The 15,357-nt window shown below is 46.9% G+C and overlaps 1 protein-coding gene across 1 annotated transcript; it reads right to left on the bottom strand.

The window, feature by feature from the left end:
• Positions 1-7,383: 7,383 nt before the first annotated feature.
• On the bottom strand, positions 7,384-15,357 carry ASB16 (ankyrin repeat and SOCS box containing 16). Its single transcript, XM_060082105.1, has 5 exons — positions 15,057-15,357; positions 12,756-13,023; positions 8,948-9,440; positions 8,089-8,202; positions 7,384-7,569 (listed from the first exon to the last, which is right to left on the bottom strand). Exons 1-5 carry the CDS (start codon positions 15,355-15,357, stop codon positions 7,384-7,386), a joined length of 1,362 nt encoding a protein of 453 aa, XP_059938088.1.

Here is a 15,357-nt window from a genome sequence, read left to right as displayed (position 1 = left end):
TTCTGTCACCATAGTTTTCTGTTTTTGTATTTTGTATAAGTGGAATCAAACAGTATGTACTCTTTGGTGTCCAGCTTCTTTTTTTCTTTTTCAGTCTTGTCTTATTGTGGTAAAATATACATGAAATTTACCACTTTAACCATTTTTAAGTGGCTAATTCAGTGGCATTAATTCACAATGTTGTGCACCCATCACCACTATCCATTTCCTTTATTTATCCATTTCCTTTCCCTCCTCCCCCCTTTATTTCTACTTTCTGTCTCTATGAATTTGCGTATTCTAGGTATCTCATGTAAGTGGGATCATACAATATTTGTCCTTTTTTGTCTGGTTTATTTCACTTAGCATGTTTTCAAGGATCATCCACGTTATAGACCATATCAATTCATTCCTTTTTAAGGCTGAGTAATATTCCATTGTATGTATATACCACATTTTCTTTATCCATTTATCTATCAGTGGACATTTGTGTTGTTTCCACCTTTGGGGTATTATAAATAATGTTGCTGTGAGCACTGATGCACAAGTATCTGTTTGAGTCCCTGCTTTCAATTCTTTTGTCTGACTTCTTTTGATCAACATTATGTTTGTGAGATAAAAGGTACTGTTTCAATTTCTGCATAAATGTATGTTTTGGATTTAAAGTTTAGTGTTTTTATTGTGATGAACACAGGAGAAGGAAGGGCATCATAGTACAGTTAAAGAAAGTTTTGAAGAAAGAGTACAGATTGGGCCTCCCTGGTGGCGCAAGTGGTTGAGAGTCCGCCTGCCGATTCAGGGGATACGGGTTCGTGCCCCGGTCTGGGAGGATCCCATATGCCGCGGAGCGGCTGGGCCCGTGAGCCATGGCCGCTGAGCCTGCGCGTCCGGAGCCTGCGCGTCCAGAGCCTGTGCTCCGCAACGGGGGAGGCCACAACAGTGAGAGGCCCGCATACCGCAAAAAAAAAAAAAAAAAAGAAAGAGTACAGATTTACCAAGTGAAGTTCCAAATAGAGAGAACAGCAGGCTCAAGGGCTCTCAATAAATATTTGAGGGAATGAAAAAGCACTGAGTTGAACCACTATTAATGCTTTTGAGAGTTTATTATATGCCAGGTACTGTGCTAAGCACCTCACATACATTATCTCATGGAGCCCTACCAAGTACCTCATATTGTATCCACTTTACAGATTTGGAAACTGAGGCTCAGAGAGACGAAATAATTGTCCAAATTATGCAGTTAGTGGTATAGCTAAAGTTATCCAGTTCTCCCTCCCTCTCTCTCTCTCCTCCTCTCTATGTATTATATATATATATATATATATATATATATATATATATATATATATATATATATATATATAATATAATCTTATTGTCAATATTTGGTCCCTTACTATTTTCACTTAGCTATTACCATAAAGCATTTCACATGTTGGTGAATATTTTTGTAGCATCAGAGCACAGTTTTAAATAGCTGCTCAACAGTATTACCTTTCACGTTGCACTATACTTTTTTAAATTAATCATCTCACTTGGATAGACATTTAGATCGTTTTCAGTACTTTGTTCTTAAACCACATTTTAATAAACATCTTTATGACAGTTATTTGTACACATCCATGATTCTTTTCCCCCCTAGGGTAAATTCCAGAAACTGGAATTACTGGGTCAAAGGATGTTCACATTTTTAAGATTTTTGATACACGGTGCCACATTGTCCTCTAGAACGTTGTACCTATTTTCATTCCCATCAGCAGCGTGAAGAGCACCCCTTACTGTTCTCTTCCCCCAAAACAGGGTAGAGGCTAGAGAGGAACAGGGAATATTTGGGGGGGGGGCCTGCAGCTTGAGAGATGTGAGACTCCTGAAGATGTTTATGAGCCAAGAGGAAAGAGGAGAGGAGAAGGGGAGAAGTGAAGATAAATGCAATCTGAGAAGGGAAAATGACTGAGCAGTGGCCTCTGGAGCCAGGGAGGGCTGGGCTTGCCCTGCAGAGGATGTGGGAAATCTGGCTTGCCCCCTGCCCCAGGTACCGATCCATCCATCTGGGGTTAGGAACATACACTCTGTGTTCCCAAGGCTGCGTGGATTGACTTCTACCATAACATTTACCGTATTACATGTCATTTTTCATTTTTCTGTCTTACCAAATTCTTTGAAGGCAGGAACTGTGTTTTGTTTGTTTTTATTCCAGTATTCCCAAAGTCTATCCAATGCCTGCATGCAGCGAGTACTTGATAAAAATTTATTAAATGAATGATAGATGCATTCAGAGAAGTTGGGGGAAGAGATAGGGAATTTGAGAGAGTTGTCTTCTGGCCAGAGGTGAAGTCTTTTTTTTTTTTTTAATTGAGATATAGCTGATTTATTATATGTTTCAGGTGTACAGCATAGTGACTCACAATTTTTATTTTATTATTTTTTAAATTTTTGGCTGCTTTAGGTCTTCATTGCTGCGTGGGCTTTGTCTAGTTGCAGTGAGCGGGGGCTACACTTTGTTGCAGTGCACAGACTTCTCAGTGCAGTGTTGCGGAGCAACTCTGCGCAACTCTTGTTGTGGAGCACGAGCTCTAGGCGTGCAGGCTTCAGTAGTTGCAGCACGCAGGCTCAGTAGTTGTGGCATGTGGGCTCAGTAGTTGTGGCTCACAGGGGCTCTAGAGCACAGGCTAAGTAGCTGTGGCTCGCAGGCTCTAGAGTGCAGGCTCAGTAGTTGTGGCGCACGGGCTTAGTTGCTCCACAGCATGTGGGATCTTCCCAGACCAGGGTTCGAACCTATGTCTCCTGCATTGGCAGGCGGATTCTTAAAAACTGCGCCAGCAGGGAAGCCCCATTTCACAATTTTTAAAGGTTATATTCCATATATAGTTACTATAAAATATTTGCTATATCCCTGTGCTGTACAATATATCCTTGTAGCTTTTTAATTTTATACCCAGAAGTTTGTACCTCTTAATCCCCTGCACCTATCTCCCCCCTCCCCCCGCTTCCCACTGGTGACCACTAGTTTGTTCTCTATATCTGTGAGTCTGTTTCTTTTTTGCTATATTCACTAGTTTGTTTTATTTTTTAGATTCCACATATAAATGATATCGTACAGTATTTGTCTTTTTCTGTCTGACTTATTTCACTAAGCATAATACCCTCCAAGTCCATCCATGTTATTGCAAATGACAAAATTTCATTCTTTTTTACAGCTGAATAGTATTCAATTGTATACATGTACAATTGAATATATATATCTGCACAATTGAATATTCAATTGTGTATATATACGATTGAATATATATATACACAATTGATACCATATATATATATATATATATATATATATATATATATATATATATCACATTTTCTTTATCCATTCATCTATTGATGGACACAGGTTGCTTCCCTATCTCAGCTATTGTAAATAATGTTGCTGTGAACACTGGGGTGCATGTATCCTCTTGAATTAGTGTTTTCCTTTTCTTTGGATATATACCCAGGAGTGTAATTGCTGGATCATATGGCAGTTCTATATTCAATTTTGAGGACCCTCCATACTGTTTCCCACAGCTGCAGCACCAATTTACATTCCCACCAACAGTGCACAAGGGTTCCCTTTTCTCCACACCCTCAGCAACATTTATTATTTTGATCTTTTTGATGATGGCCATTCTGACAGGTGTGAGATGATACCTCACTGTAGTTCTGATTCACATTTCTCTGATTATTAATGATGTTGAGCATCTTTTCATGTGCCTGTTGGCAGTCTGTATGTCTTCTTTGGAAAAATGTCTATTCAGGTCTTCTGCCCATTTTTTAATCAGGTTGTTTCTTTTTTTTTTTGATGTTGAGTTGTATGAGCTGTTTATATATTTTGGATATTAACTCCTTATCAGTCATAATCATTTGCAACTATTTTCTCCCATTCAGTAGCTTGTCTTTTCGTTTTGTCAATGGTTTCCTTTTCTGTGCAAAAGCTTTTAAGTTTAGTTAGCTCACCAGAGGTGAAGTCTTAAGATAGCCATGGCAGTGAGGAAAATGGATAGAAGGGAAGAAGGAAGAATTGGCTGGGGATGCGGATATGCTTGGAATATCCTTGGAATGCTCAGCAGCTGGGATGAAGGGGTGGAAAAAGTGGAGGTTGAGTCTGACAAGGATGCGTTTTGTGAGTATGTACAGCAAAGGACAGGATGCAGTCGAGTTAAAAGTGTTTTGAAAGAGGGGCCTTCAGGGTTAGGTTTTTGAGGGTGGAGGAATTATGAGAGGAAAAGAGAGGGAAGAAAGAAGCCTGCAGCTGGGACTATATCACTGCCCAAAGCTGGTCTCTTACATATAACAATAATTTAAAATTAACAGAGGATTTTAAGGGATCTTAGCTCCCTATCTGTTTATTTTTCCTAAACTATTGAACTTGGGTATTTTTATACCTTTATGTGCAATTATGATGGCTATAGAGTGGTGAATGTATCTGTAAATCCTGGATGTTGCCTTAACTAAATGTTTATAGTAAATCCGTCCTGTAAAAAATCAAAAAGTGCTCTTTCCCTAACCGCTAGATGCTATTTGTTTCATGTTTGCCTATTTGCTAGGCAAAAAGGTGTCTGTTCCTTTAATTTGCATTCATTGGATTACTAGTGAGTTTTTGCACATCTGTCATGTTCCGTCAACCACCTTGTAAATTAATAGTTTAGGCCTCATGCCTTTTCTTCCCTTCAATTTTTTTTTTTAAAATTTCACAAGGATCCACGGGGACACCTCTTAGTAAAAAAATTAAATGCAGACCATAAAAAGCCCCACTGGCACAGTCCCTTTCCCCTCCCCAGAGGGGAATATTTGGGAACCTGCCTTCCAGGCCTTTTTCTATTCATCTCTAATCATGGGGCTTGGTTTTGTTTGCTGTACATGTTGTATTCCAACCTTGGTAACAGTCTTGGTAATCTTTCCAAGGCAGTACATATGCTGGTCACTTGGAATCCCTCCCCAGTTTTCTCCTGCCGTGGGTACTACCCTTTGTAAGGACTGAATTGTATTCCATAGTGTGAATTTGTTTGACATTTCCCACATGTTGAGTTGTTGCTAGCAAGGCTGGGATGAATATTCCTGTGTGTACCAGCCTTTTGTGTAACTGGGGAGCAATTTAAGGGCACTGCTATTGCCCACTGAAGAGGCAATTTCCTTTATGACCCACAGGATGAGCAAGAACTTTATGTCTCCATATCTTCACAGGCACTGCATATTATCAATCTTTAAAATGTCCCCCAGGAATTCCTTGGCAGTCCAGTGGTTAGGACTTGGTGCTTTCACTGCGGTGGCCCGGGTTCAATCCCTGGTCAGGGAACTAAGATCCTGCAAGCCACCAAAATGTCCCTCAATCTAGTAGGAGAATTATATCTTACTGTTGTTTTAATTTGCATTTCCCTAATTACTGGTGAGGTTGAGCATGACCATGCATTGCTTTGACAGGTATTTGAGTGTCCACTCTCTGCAAGGCATTGTACAAGCACCAAGTCAGCAATGGTGAATAAAACAGATGTCATGCCTGCCCTTACAAATCAAAGAAGTGAAAGAAATCTTTTAGTGGCAGATACTTTTTCAACATTTTGCCTTTTACTTGTGTTTTTGATTCGGTGCTTTTATAACCAAATTTAAATGTTTTCTGTATCCACACCGATGAGTCTTTTCTTTTATGCTTTTATCCTGGAAAATCTTCTCTTATCCCAAAATCAGATACATAATCACATGCATCTTTTGGGTTTTCTTTAAGCAGATATTAATCATTGTAAATATAACAGAAAAGGCCATGCTCGCTAGGGTCTGCCTGCTGTAAAGGGGGAGACAGCTCGACATCCTCCCCTGAGAGTGAGGCTCCTGGCTTGGCCCCGGGACTAGAGAGGATTTCCTTCTCTTCTCTCGGGCTTTTTGGATCTGTGAAATTAAAGCAAAAATTTCACCTAGAAAGGAGATGGTGCTGCTCTGCATAACGAGGTAAAAGACTGTCTTCATGTTGGTGAAAGGAAATACCCACAGAGACAACTTTCCACAGCGGAGGGGAGGCTGGGCAACAACTGCAGGAGGCTGACCCAGGACTGCTGATACATCTCTACCATGTGACTCCAAGTGGTAATTACAGTGGAGAGCCCAGGGTCCCTCACCTCAGCAAAGGGACAGGAAAACAGGCTGCTGGGAGCCATCTCCTCCAGGGGGTACTACAAGCTCAGGGTCTGGGAGAGTTCCTGTGTTGTTCTTATACTCTTTCTCCTATCACAAGAGTGACAACTGCTCAGTGCAGAAAACCTGGGAACCACCAAAGAGTACAAAGAGGAGGAATAAACATGGAGCGATAAGTATCTCAGCCACATTTCAACCTAAGAGTCACACTTTGGTTCTGTGAACAAATCATTTATTTGCGTTCATAAAAACTGGCTTGGCCTAAAAAGCTTCCTCTTAAAGGTGAACGGTGGTACTTTTGACTCTGGGACCAGAGGAGGAAGTGAGAGGGAAAGAAGGGAAAGCTGGTGGCTGGTCCTCCTGTCACAGACCCTCAAAGACCATGAGTGCGGTGACCACAGTTTAAGATAGTGTGCATCACTGAGGGGTGAGGAACAACCAGCCAGTGCAGAGAAGGCTCTGCAGAGAGAGGGCTATTAGGCCAAGTCTTGAGGATCAAATCAGCTTCAACCAGGGCAAAAAAATGTGGGAAGGGTAGACCAAGCAGAGGGAACGGCACATGCAGATGCCTGGAAGCAAAGGGGAGCAGGTCATATCCAGCGATGGGTAACTAGTTTGCTAAGGCTGAGTTACAGGCATCTCAGAAGGGAGGAGGAGGATCCGGATGCCAGAGAGCTTGGCGCAGGCAGGGGCTAGAAGGTGTGTCTGCCTTGTTAAGTTTTTATTTTAGCCTGAAGGTGGCGTGGAGCCACTGATGGGCATCATCAGAGTTCTGATTCCCAAAGATCGTTCCAACATCCTTGCAGGGCGTGGGTTTCAAGACTAGTCAGTGAAATCCTCCCTTGAAGTGACAAAAGCAGGACGGGCACTGGCAGTGCAGCTAGAGGCAGAGTCTGTCACTCTTTAGGAGTCTGAACAGGTACATGGGTAGCAGGGGAGAGGGGACAACAAGGATCACTTCCTCCTGGCTTGGGGCCTGCCTGGATGGAGGGGCCATCATCCACTTAGGCACAGGAGGAGGATGCGGGCAAAGGCGGAGTCTGCAGACCTTCCCATGGGAGAGAGGAGCTGAAGTTCAGGTCGAGCTGGAGGTCAGCAGGTGGCTCAAGAAGCCAGTAGAGGGATGAGCTGGCCCCAGAGGACATGCAGAGTGTGGATAAGAAGCCAGGGACTGGTCCTCCAGGGTTGCGGGGGACAACTGATGGAGGGGGCAGGACAAGCTCTGGGAGCAGCTGGGCACGGGGCTCACTGGATACACCCGTCCACACGCAGCAGCAGGTAGTCCCTGAGGAGCGGGGGCAGGGGGAGGCGGGCGGCAGCCTGTCGGCAGCGGCTACCCAGCTGAGCGCGTACGGCCAGCCGGGCCAGGTGCTGCAGCCGCCTCGGCTGATTCACCATGCACAGGGCCGAGCTGTAGAAGGCTTCGTGCTCCTAGATTGGGAGTGGACCAGTGTCAGATGGCCCAACGCCCTGACTTTGCCCTTCCATCTGGGGGTGACCTAGTGGTGGGGCCCTGGGATTTTGCAACCTGCACCCACCTGGGCGTTTGGCTCATCTTGAAGGACTCAGATTCAGAAGCAAAGGCCCTGCAGGGGTCATGGGAGCTGGGACCACACTGCAGAGCAGGGTCTCAGCCATGTCTGCACCCACCCTGACTCCAAAGATACTGGCACAGTGCCCACTCAGTCAGAGATGCCTGATAAATGTCTATACTGATGCAGGTAAGAGAGAGGCTCGAGAGTTGTGTGCAATTAAAGGTTGTTCTGAGCTTCCGGGGGCAGGGGTACCCTGGAACCCAGAGGTTTCACTCTGCCCGTCCTCCTCCAGCCCAGGGTCCCTCTTGCTCCTGCCTCCAGGAAGCCCACCCTGGAGGGACAGGCCTGGGGCTCATCCTTCCTCTCTATCTCCCCCACAGCCCAGGAAGGAGCTGTGCTCATGGGGCGGACTTACCTGCCACAGCTCTGGAAGCACTGCCTCAACCCAGGTATCACAGGATGGAACACAAGGGTAGGCATTAAGCAGGACTTCCAAGGCTCGAGGGAAGTTGGCACAGTGTCTCAGCATCTAGAAATCAAAAGAGAGTCTCAGGGCTTCCCTGGTGGCCCAAGTGGTTGAGAGTCCGCCTGCCCATGCAGGGCACACGGGTTCGTGCCCCGGTCCGGGAAGATCCCACATGCCGCGGAGTGGCTGGGCCCGTGAGTCATGGCCACTGAGCCTGCGCATCCGGAGCCTGTGCTCCGCAACGGGAGAGGCCACAACAGTGAGAGGCCCGCGTACCACAAAAAAAAAAAAGAGAGAGAGAGTCTCAGACTAGAAAACAAAAGAGGGTCTCAGGGGTACCATGCCTCTACCAACCAGCCTGGGCCAAAGCCCCACTCACATCCAAATCTGTTTTTTTTTTTTGCCCGCCCACGTGCCATGCAGGATCTTAGTTCCCCGACCAGGAATCGAATCCGTGACCCCTGCAGTGGAAGCGCAGTGGCTTAACCACTAGACTCCCAGGGAAGTCCCACATCCAAATTTGAGAGGCCAAGATCTGAGTCCCTCCTCATCCTTTTCTAGCCTCAGTTTACCCCACCTTCAAGTGTGCTCCAACCTCCTGGCCCCAGCCAGTTCCCTGGGGGCTGTTTTTCTCCCTTAGACGCCCTCTCCCATAGCCCTCACTGGTCCTTCCCAAGACGGGGACAGATCTCTGGCCCAGAGAGCGGGCTCTCTGTCTCTTAGCCTCTATTCACGGAGGCTGGGCAATGCCAGCTCCAGGCATCCCCCGCCCGTCAGGAGTCTTCTCTCACAGGCCCTCCCTACGCACCTCAGGGCGCACAGGCTGGGCCCCATAGTCCAGCAGCGCAGCAAAGAGAATCTCGGGCTCCCAGTTGGGGGCGTCCTGGACGGCCTGCAGCGCGCAGTCCATGGGCGTGTGGCCCGCCCCGTTGGGAACTGCGGCGCAGGCCCCGTGGTGCAGCAGCAGCTCGGCCAGGCCCCCGCAGCCGTTGGCACAGGCGTTGTGCAGCGGCGTGTGGCGCTTGCGCCCTGCTGCCCGGGCATCTGCCCCGGCTTTCAGGAGCCGGCGCGCGGCGGCCTGGTGCTTCCGACTGCTGCCCGGGCCCTCGGCCCCCGCGCACGCGGCGTTCAGGGCCGTCTCGCCCTGGCTGGTGCGCAGGTTCACATCGGCGCCGTGCTCCAGGTAGAGAGCCACGTGCTGCTCCAGGCCTCGTGCCGCCGCCACGTGCAGGGGCGTCACCTCGCTGTCCTGCACCGCCAAGTTCACGGTTGCTCCCGCCTCCAGCAGCTGCTTGGCGCACCTGGAGGCAGGGTACAAGGCCCCTGAGGCAAATCCTGAGGGACCAGGCCTGGCCTGGAAACCCCTCAGCCTGCTGTCATCCCTGACCCCTTCTTCCCACCTCTCTTGGCTCAAGCGAGCCTGGCGCCCACTGCCAGACTCACAGAAGCCCCATGACAGACAGCAGAGCTGGAAGGCCCATCCAAGTCACTGGGAGCACTGCAGTTTTCAGCCCAGAAAGGTTGTGGTGCAGCCCAGGACATACAGCAAGTTAGTGACTGCGGAGGAATTAATACTCACTGCCTCAGACCGTCCTCCCAGAGTCGAACCTGACTCCCCCATCAGATAGGGACCCCAAGGCCTTGTTCTGAATCACTTGTCAGTGGTCTCCTAACATTTTGATAGCACAAAAAGTTTTGAAAACCCACTAATGTGTACACTGTGAAGCACAGAAAATTAAGGAGTATGACCCCCAAAGAAAACAGAAATAGAAGTCCTAATTATTAAAAACAAAAACAAAACAAAACAAAAAAACAGTCGTAATTAGTATTTTCTTCCTGTCTCCAAACATGAAGACCACATTTCTCAGCCAGCCACACCCACTCCAGCAAAGGAAGGCACTTGGGTCCCGCTTACTTCACTTTCCCCTGGAGAAAACAAACAAAACCAAACAACAAAAACCAGATTTTAGGGAGCATGTGTTTCACAGGTGTTTCATAGGTCAGAATACTGTTGAGGCAAATATGCATCATTAACCACCTCGGGGTAAACCAAACACGCTGAAAACTAAATTAATGATGGCACTAAGCTAACAGTAATTTAAAAAGCCAGAAGGGCTTCCCTGGTGGCGCAGTGGTTGAGAGTCCGCCTGGTGATGCAGGGGACACGGGTTTGTGCCCCGGTCTGGGAAGATCCCACGTGCCACGGAGAGGCTGGGCCTGTGAGCCGTGGCCGCTGGGCCTGCGCGTCCGGAGCCTGTGCTGCACGACGGGAGAGGCCACAGCAGTGAGAGGCCCACGTACCGCAAAAAAAAAAAAAAAAAAAAGCCAGAACAGTAGCCACTGGAAACTCAGGAGCAGATCCATCAACCCCATCGAAACCCTGATGAAAAAATATCCTTCCCCAAAATGGGCAGCATTCCAGCTCCCTTCAGTGCACATGTCCGGTAGGCACTTTGCTCAGTGGCCAAGCTTTGAGTAGCAGCCAGCCAGCCACAAACTACTTAATTTATTACCTTGGTAAGTTCTAATCATAGGCTAATTTCTGTTTCTATATACTAAATTTAAATAACTCCAAGAAGCTTGCTCAGTAGGGTTCCAGTAAGTGAAACCATTCTCAGTTCACTTAAAAGGATCAAGTGTGCTGGAAGGTGCACCACATGCCCATAAGACCTCAAGAAAGGACTGGAAATTTTGGATCATTTCTGGGTCCATCACTGATCTAGATCTACACGGGTAGATGTTCCCAGCACGTGGGCTCTGGAATGCCTTTCAGGAGCCCTTGATTCCTTGCCCCCGCCAGCCTTGTCTGTGGACCTGACTTGTCAAAGTGCAAATACCTTCATGTAGGGGGTGGCCAAGAAACTGTTGACCTTAAAAAGGTGGGAAGAGGACGTGTGCTTCATACTAAGATTGGGAAACACTGGGCTAGATCTTTCTTGATGCCTACCTCAAAATAGCTAGGAATGTGGCTGCACAGGGTTCCCAGGGAATAGGAGACAGGGCAGTTGGGACAGGGTTTTTCCAAAAAGCAACAGGGCTTCTGCCTACTGTGCTTAGCTGATGTGACCTTGGACAAGTCACTAAACCTTTCTGAGTCTCAGTTTTATCACCATAGAATGAGACCTGTCTCAGGATAGAAAGCCCAGAGATAAACCCATGTACCTGTGGTCAACTTATCTATGACAAAGGAGGCAAGGGTATACAATGGAGAAAAGACAGTCTCTTCAATAAGTGGCGCCGGGAAAACTGGACAGCTACATGTAAAAGAATGAAATTAGAACACTCCCTAACACCATACACAAAAATAAACTCAAAATGGATTAGAGACCTAAATGTAAGACCGGACACTATAAAACTCTTAGAGGAAAACATAGGAAGAACACTCTTTGACATAAATCACAGCAAGATCTTTTTTAATCCACCTCCTAGAGTAATGGAAATAAAAACAAAAATAAACAAATGGGACCTAATGAAACTTAAAAGCTTTTGCAAAGCAAAGGAAACTACAAGACAAAAAGACAACCCTCAGAATGGGAGAAAATATTTGCAAACAAATCAATGCACAAAGGATTAATCTCCAAAATATATAAACAGCTCATGCAGCTCAATATTAAAAAAACAAACAACCCAATCCAAAAATGGGCAGAAGACCTAAATAGACATTTCTCCAAAGAAGACATACAGATGGCCAAGTAGCACATGAAAAGCTGCTCAACATCACTAATTATTAGAGAAACGCAAATCAAAACTACAATGAGGTATCACCTCACACCAGTTAGAACGGGCATCATCAGAAAATTTACAAACAACAAATGCTGGAGAGGGTGTGGAGAAAAGGGAACCCTCTTGCACTGTTGGTGGGAATGTAAATTGATACAGCCACTATGGAGAACAGTATGGAGGTTCCTTAAATAACTAAAAATAGAATAACCATGTGACCCAGCAATACCACTACTCGGCATATACCCTGAGAAAACCATAATTCAAAAAGACACATGCAAAAAAAAAAGAAAGACACATGCACCCCAACATTCACTGCAGCTCTATATACAATAGCCAGGTCATGGAAGCAACCTAAATGTCCATTGACAGACGAATGGATAAAGATGTGGTACATATATACAATGGAATATTACTCAGCCATAAAAAGGAACGAAATTGGGTCATTTGTAGAGACGTGGATGGATCTAGAGACTGTCATACAGAGTGAAGTAAGTCAGAAAGAGAAGAACAAATATCGTATATTAACGCATATATGTGGAACCTAGGAAAATGGTACGGATGAACCGATCTGCAGGGCAGAAATAGAGACACAGATGTAGAGAACAAACGTATGGATACCAAGGGGGGAAAGTGGCTGGGAGGGGGGTGGTGGTGGTGGGATGAATTGGGAGATTGGGATTGACATGTATACACTAATATGTATAAAATAGATAACTAATAAGAACCTGCTGTATAAAAAAATAACTAAAGTAAAATTCAAAGAAAAAAAAAAAAAGAATGAGACCTGTCTCCCATGATGTTGTGAGGACATGTGTTTCTGGCATGTGAGCTGGAAACACACACACATACACACACACCCCTTCCCCAAACCATCTCAGCCCCTGGGCACCTACTGTAAGGACTCAGGGGTTGTGCAGAGGTGCAAGGGGGTCGTGCCTTCCTCAGACAACACATTGACCTTGGCGCCGAAGGTCAGCAGCAACCGCACACAGTCGGACTGGGCCCGGGCACAGGCCTCGTGCAAGGCGGCCCGGCCCCCAACCCGGGCGTCCAGCTCAGCTCCCTGCCGGATCAGGTAGCGGGCGCAGTCGGTGTAGCCTCGGGCAGCAGCGATGGTGAGCGGTGCCGTATGCTTGGCTTTGGGGGTCAGCACCCAGAACCCTGGGGGGAGCAGGCAGTGTTAAGGGGGGTGGGTATGAGGCTGGCAGGCAGGGCAGGCTGTCACGTACAACGGACGCTGCCCTGCCCTCTGTACGCCTGGCTGAGCACAAACCCTGTGCTCGTCTGTACCTGTGGAGAGGGGCTTGCTCAAGCCCCCAACTGAGAGTGTAAATTGGAACAGGCTTTTAGAACGGCTTGTCAGTCTATAACAAAACGTAATACGTGGGTCATAGGAAAAATATTTAATTGCTCTTTTTTTTTTGGCCACACTGAGAGGCTTGTGGGATCTTAGCTCCTCGACCAGGGACTGAACGCTGGCCCCGGCAGTGAGAGCGCCGAGTCCTAGCCACTGGACTGCCAGGGAATTCCCTTAATTGCTCTTTAAAACCACAAGGGCAGCTAAGGAGAGTGAATCCTGTTAGGGAAACCTCTGGGTCTTTGAGCTGCTGGTGCAGTCCTTTGCTCTTTTTGTTAACTTGGGCACTCTGGTGTTGGGGAGGGGAGGGAGTTACACACAGGAGGGCCTGGAACTGACTCAGGGAGTGGCCAGAGCAGAGCTGAAGAAGTCCTAGGATGCTCCTGGGGTGGGGAGGGTGGCATGGAAGTGGGGGGAAGGGCGGAGAGGGAGGCTAAGAGATGGAGGTAGAGAAAAGAAGAGTGGGAAGAGGGGTCGATCATGGGACTGGTGTTGAATCCGAATTGTAGAAATAGCCAAGGTCTTGTTCGAAGGACACAGATGGCTAACATCCTGCTGTCAGTTGTTTGCATTGTAGCTAAGTAAATCCCCGGGTTTCCTAAATCTTGGGTAAAGCATGTTTTGTTTTTTATTAGGATTGAAATTAAGGCCAAGTTCCATTTGGGAGATGGAGATGGTGGACATGCTGGAAGAGGAGACCAGGGTGCCCTGGGTGGGGTCACATCTCTAACAGTTGAAGGAATTTGGCCTGGTGGTGACCGTGAGAGCATAAGCTCTCCAAGGATTGTGAACCCCCATATCCATGGGTGGGGTTTGAGGCAATCTCCTGTCAATCTTCTTTTTTTTTTTGCGGGGGTGGTTTCTTTTCTCCTGCCTAAGAACAGGGCAATCATTTGGTTTACATGGACAAACCTTCTGGTCAGAATAGATCCTAAGGAAGATCATCCAACAAGTACACAAAGATGTTGGTCATACTGTTATTTAAAAGAGTTTTTTTTTTAAAAAAAAGAAACCTAGGGATTTCCCTGGTGGTCCAGGGGGTAAGACTCCACGCTCCCAATGCAGGGGGCCTAGGTTCGATCCCTCGATGGGGAACTAGATCCTGCATGCATGCCGCAACTGAGTTTGGATGCCTCAGCTAAGAAGTCTGTATGCTGAAACTAAGACCCGGTGCAGGCTTAATAGATAAATAATAAATAAATAAATATTTTTTACAATAAATAAATAAAACAAAAAAGAAGCCTAATCTAACCAATCTATTTGGGGGCTAGTTATATAAATCATGGCACACCCATACAATAGAATTTATGCACCTATTTAAATTATTACGTGGGGAATTCCCTGGCGGTTCAGTGGTTAGGACCCTGAGCGTCCAGTGCCAAGGGCCCAGGTTCAATCCTTGGTTGGGGAACTAAGATCCTGCAAGCCGTGCGGCATGGCCAAAAAAAAAAAAAAAAAAAAAAATTATGTGGACTTATGGTTATTGACATAGAAAGATGTTACATGAAAAAAGAAGGCTATAAATAGCATCTGGAGTATAATTTCATTCTATGAAAGAAAAAATATTCACGTGTGGATATACATCCAGAGAAACAACTGCATTCGAATACAACTGTGTTCCTGTGTAAGTCATATAACATGTTACTATAACTTTAATTCTGAAAAGACATACAAAGCACTAAGTATGCCTCATCTCTGTTTAGGAGGGAGCTAGAATCGGCAGTGGGAAGGGATGGTCTAGTCTATGGTCTGGAGGGGGGCGATGGGGCCCAGGCTCCCTCCCCACCCTCCCCTCCTCCCTCTCCCTCCTCTTCTGCCCCCACCGGGTGCTCCCTACCCTGTTCAGCTGACCAGGCCAGCTGGTTGCTCACTGTCTCCACAATCATGTTGGCAGCGTCTTCATCTTGGAACAGGGCTTGGATCTGTTGCAGGTCACCGGAGAACAGGGCATTGTGCACAGCTGGGTCCCGGCAGGAGCGGCGCGGCCTAGTGAGTTGGGCCCGGGAACTTGGGGGGCACCTTTGGCTCTGGCACTGCTGGGCTGCAGCCCGCCGCCGGTCCTCCCATTCCAGCCACTCCCGCTGCAGGCGGAGAGAGCGCAGGGTGGAGGAGGTGAAGGGGAAGGTCTCCCTTGCCAT

This window comes from Mesoplodon densirostris, chromosome 18 (assembly GCF_025265405.1).
Source record: "Mesoplodon densirostris isolate mMesDen1 chromosome 18, mMesDen1 primary haplotype, whole genome shotgun sequence".
Lineage (NCBI taxonomy): Eukaryota > Metazoa > Chordata > Mammalia > Artiodactyla > Ziphiidae > Mesoplodon > Mesoplodon densirostris.
The sequence above is the reverse complement of the archived record's forward strand: the minus strand, read 5'-3'. Positions and strand labels throughout refer to the sequence as shown.

What these genes read in the sequence shown, in the direction of transcription:
- ASB16 (XM_060082105.1), bottom strand. Translation starts at nt 15,357, where the DNA reads ATGGCAAGGGAGACCTTCCCCTTCACCTCCTCCACCCTGCGCTCTCTC. An exon ending in GGCCTGGTCAGCTGAACAGG is followed by an intron (nt 13,024 to 15,056) that starts GTAGGGAGCACC and finishes TGCTCCCCCCAG; the next exon opens with GGTTCTGGGTGCTGACCCCC. An exon ending in TGCTTCCAGAGCTGTGGCAG is followed by an intron (nt 7,570 to 8,088) that starts GTAAGTCCGCCC and finishes CTCCCAATCTAG; the next exon opens with GAGCACGAAGCCTTCTACAG.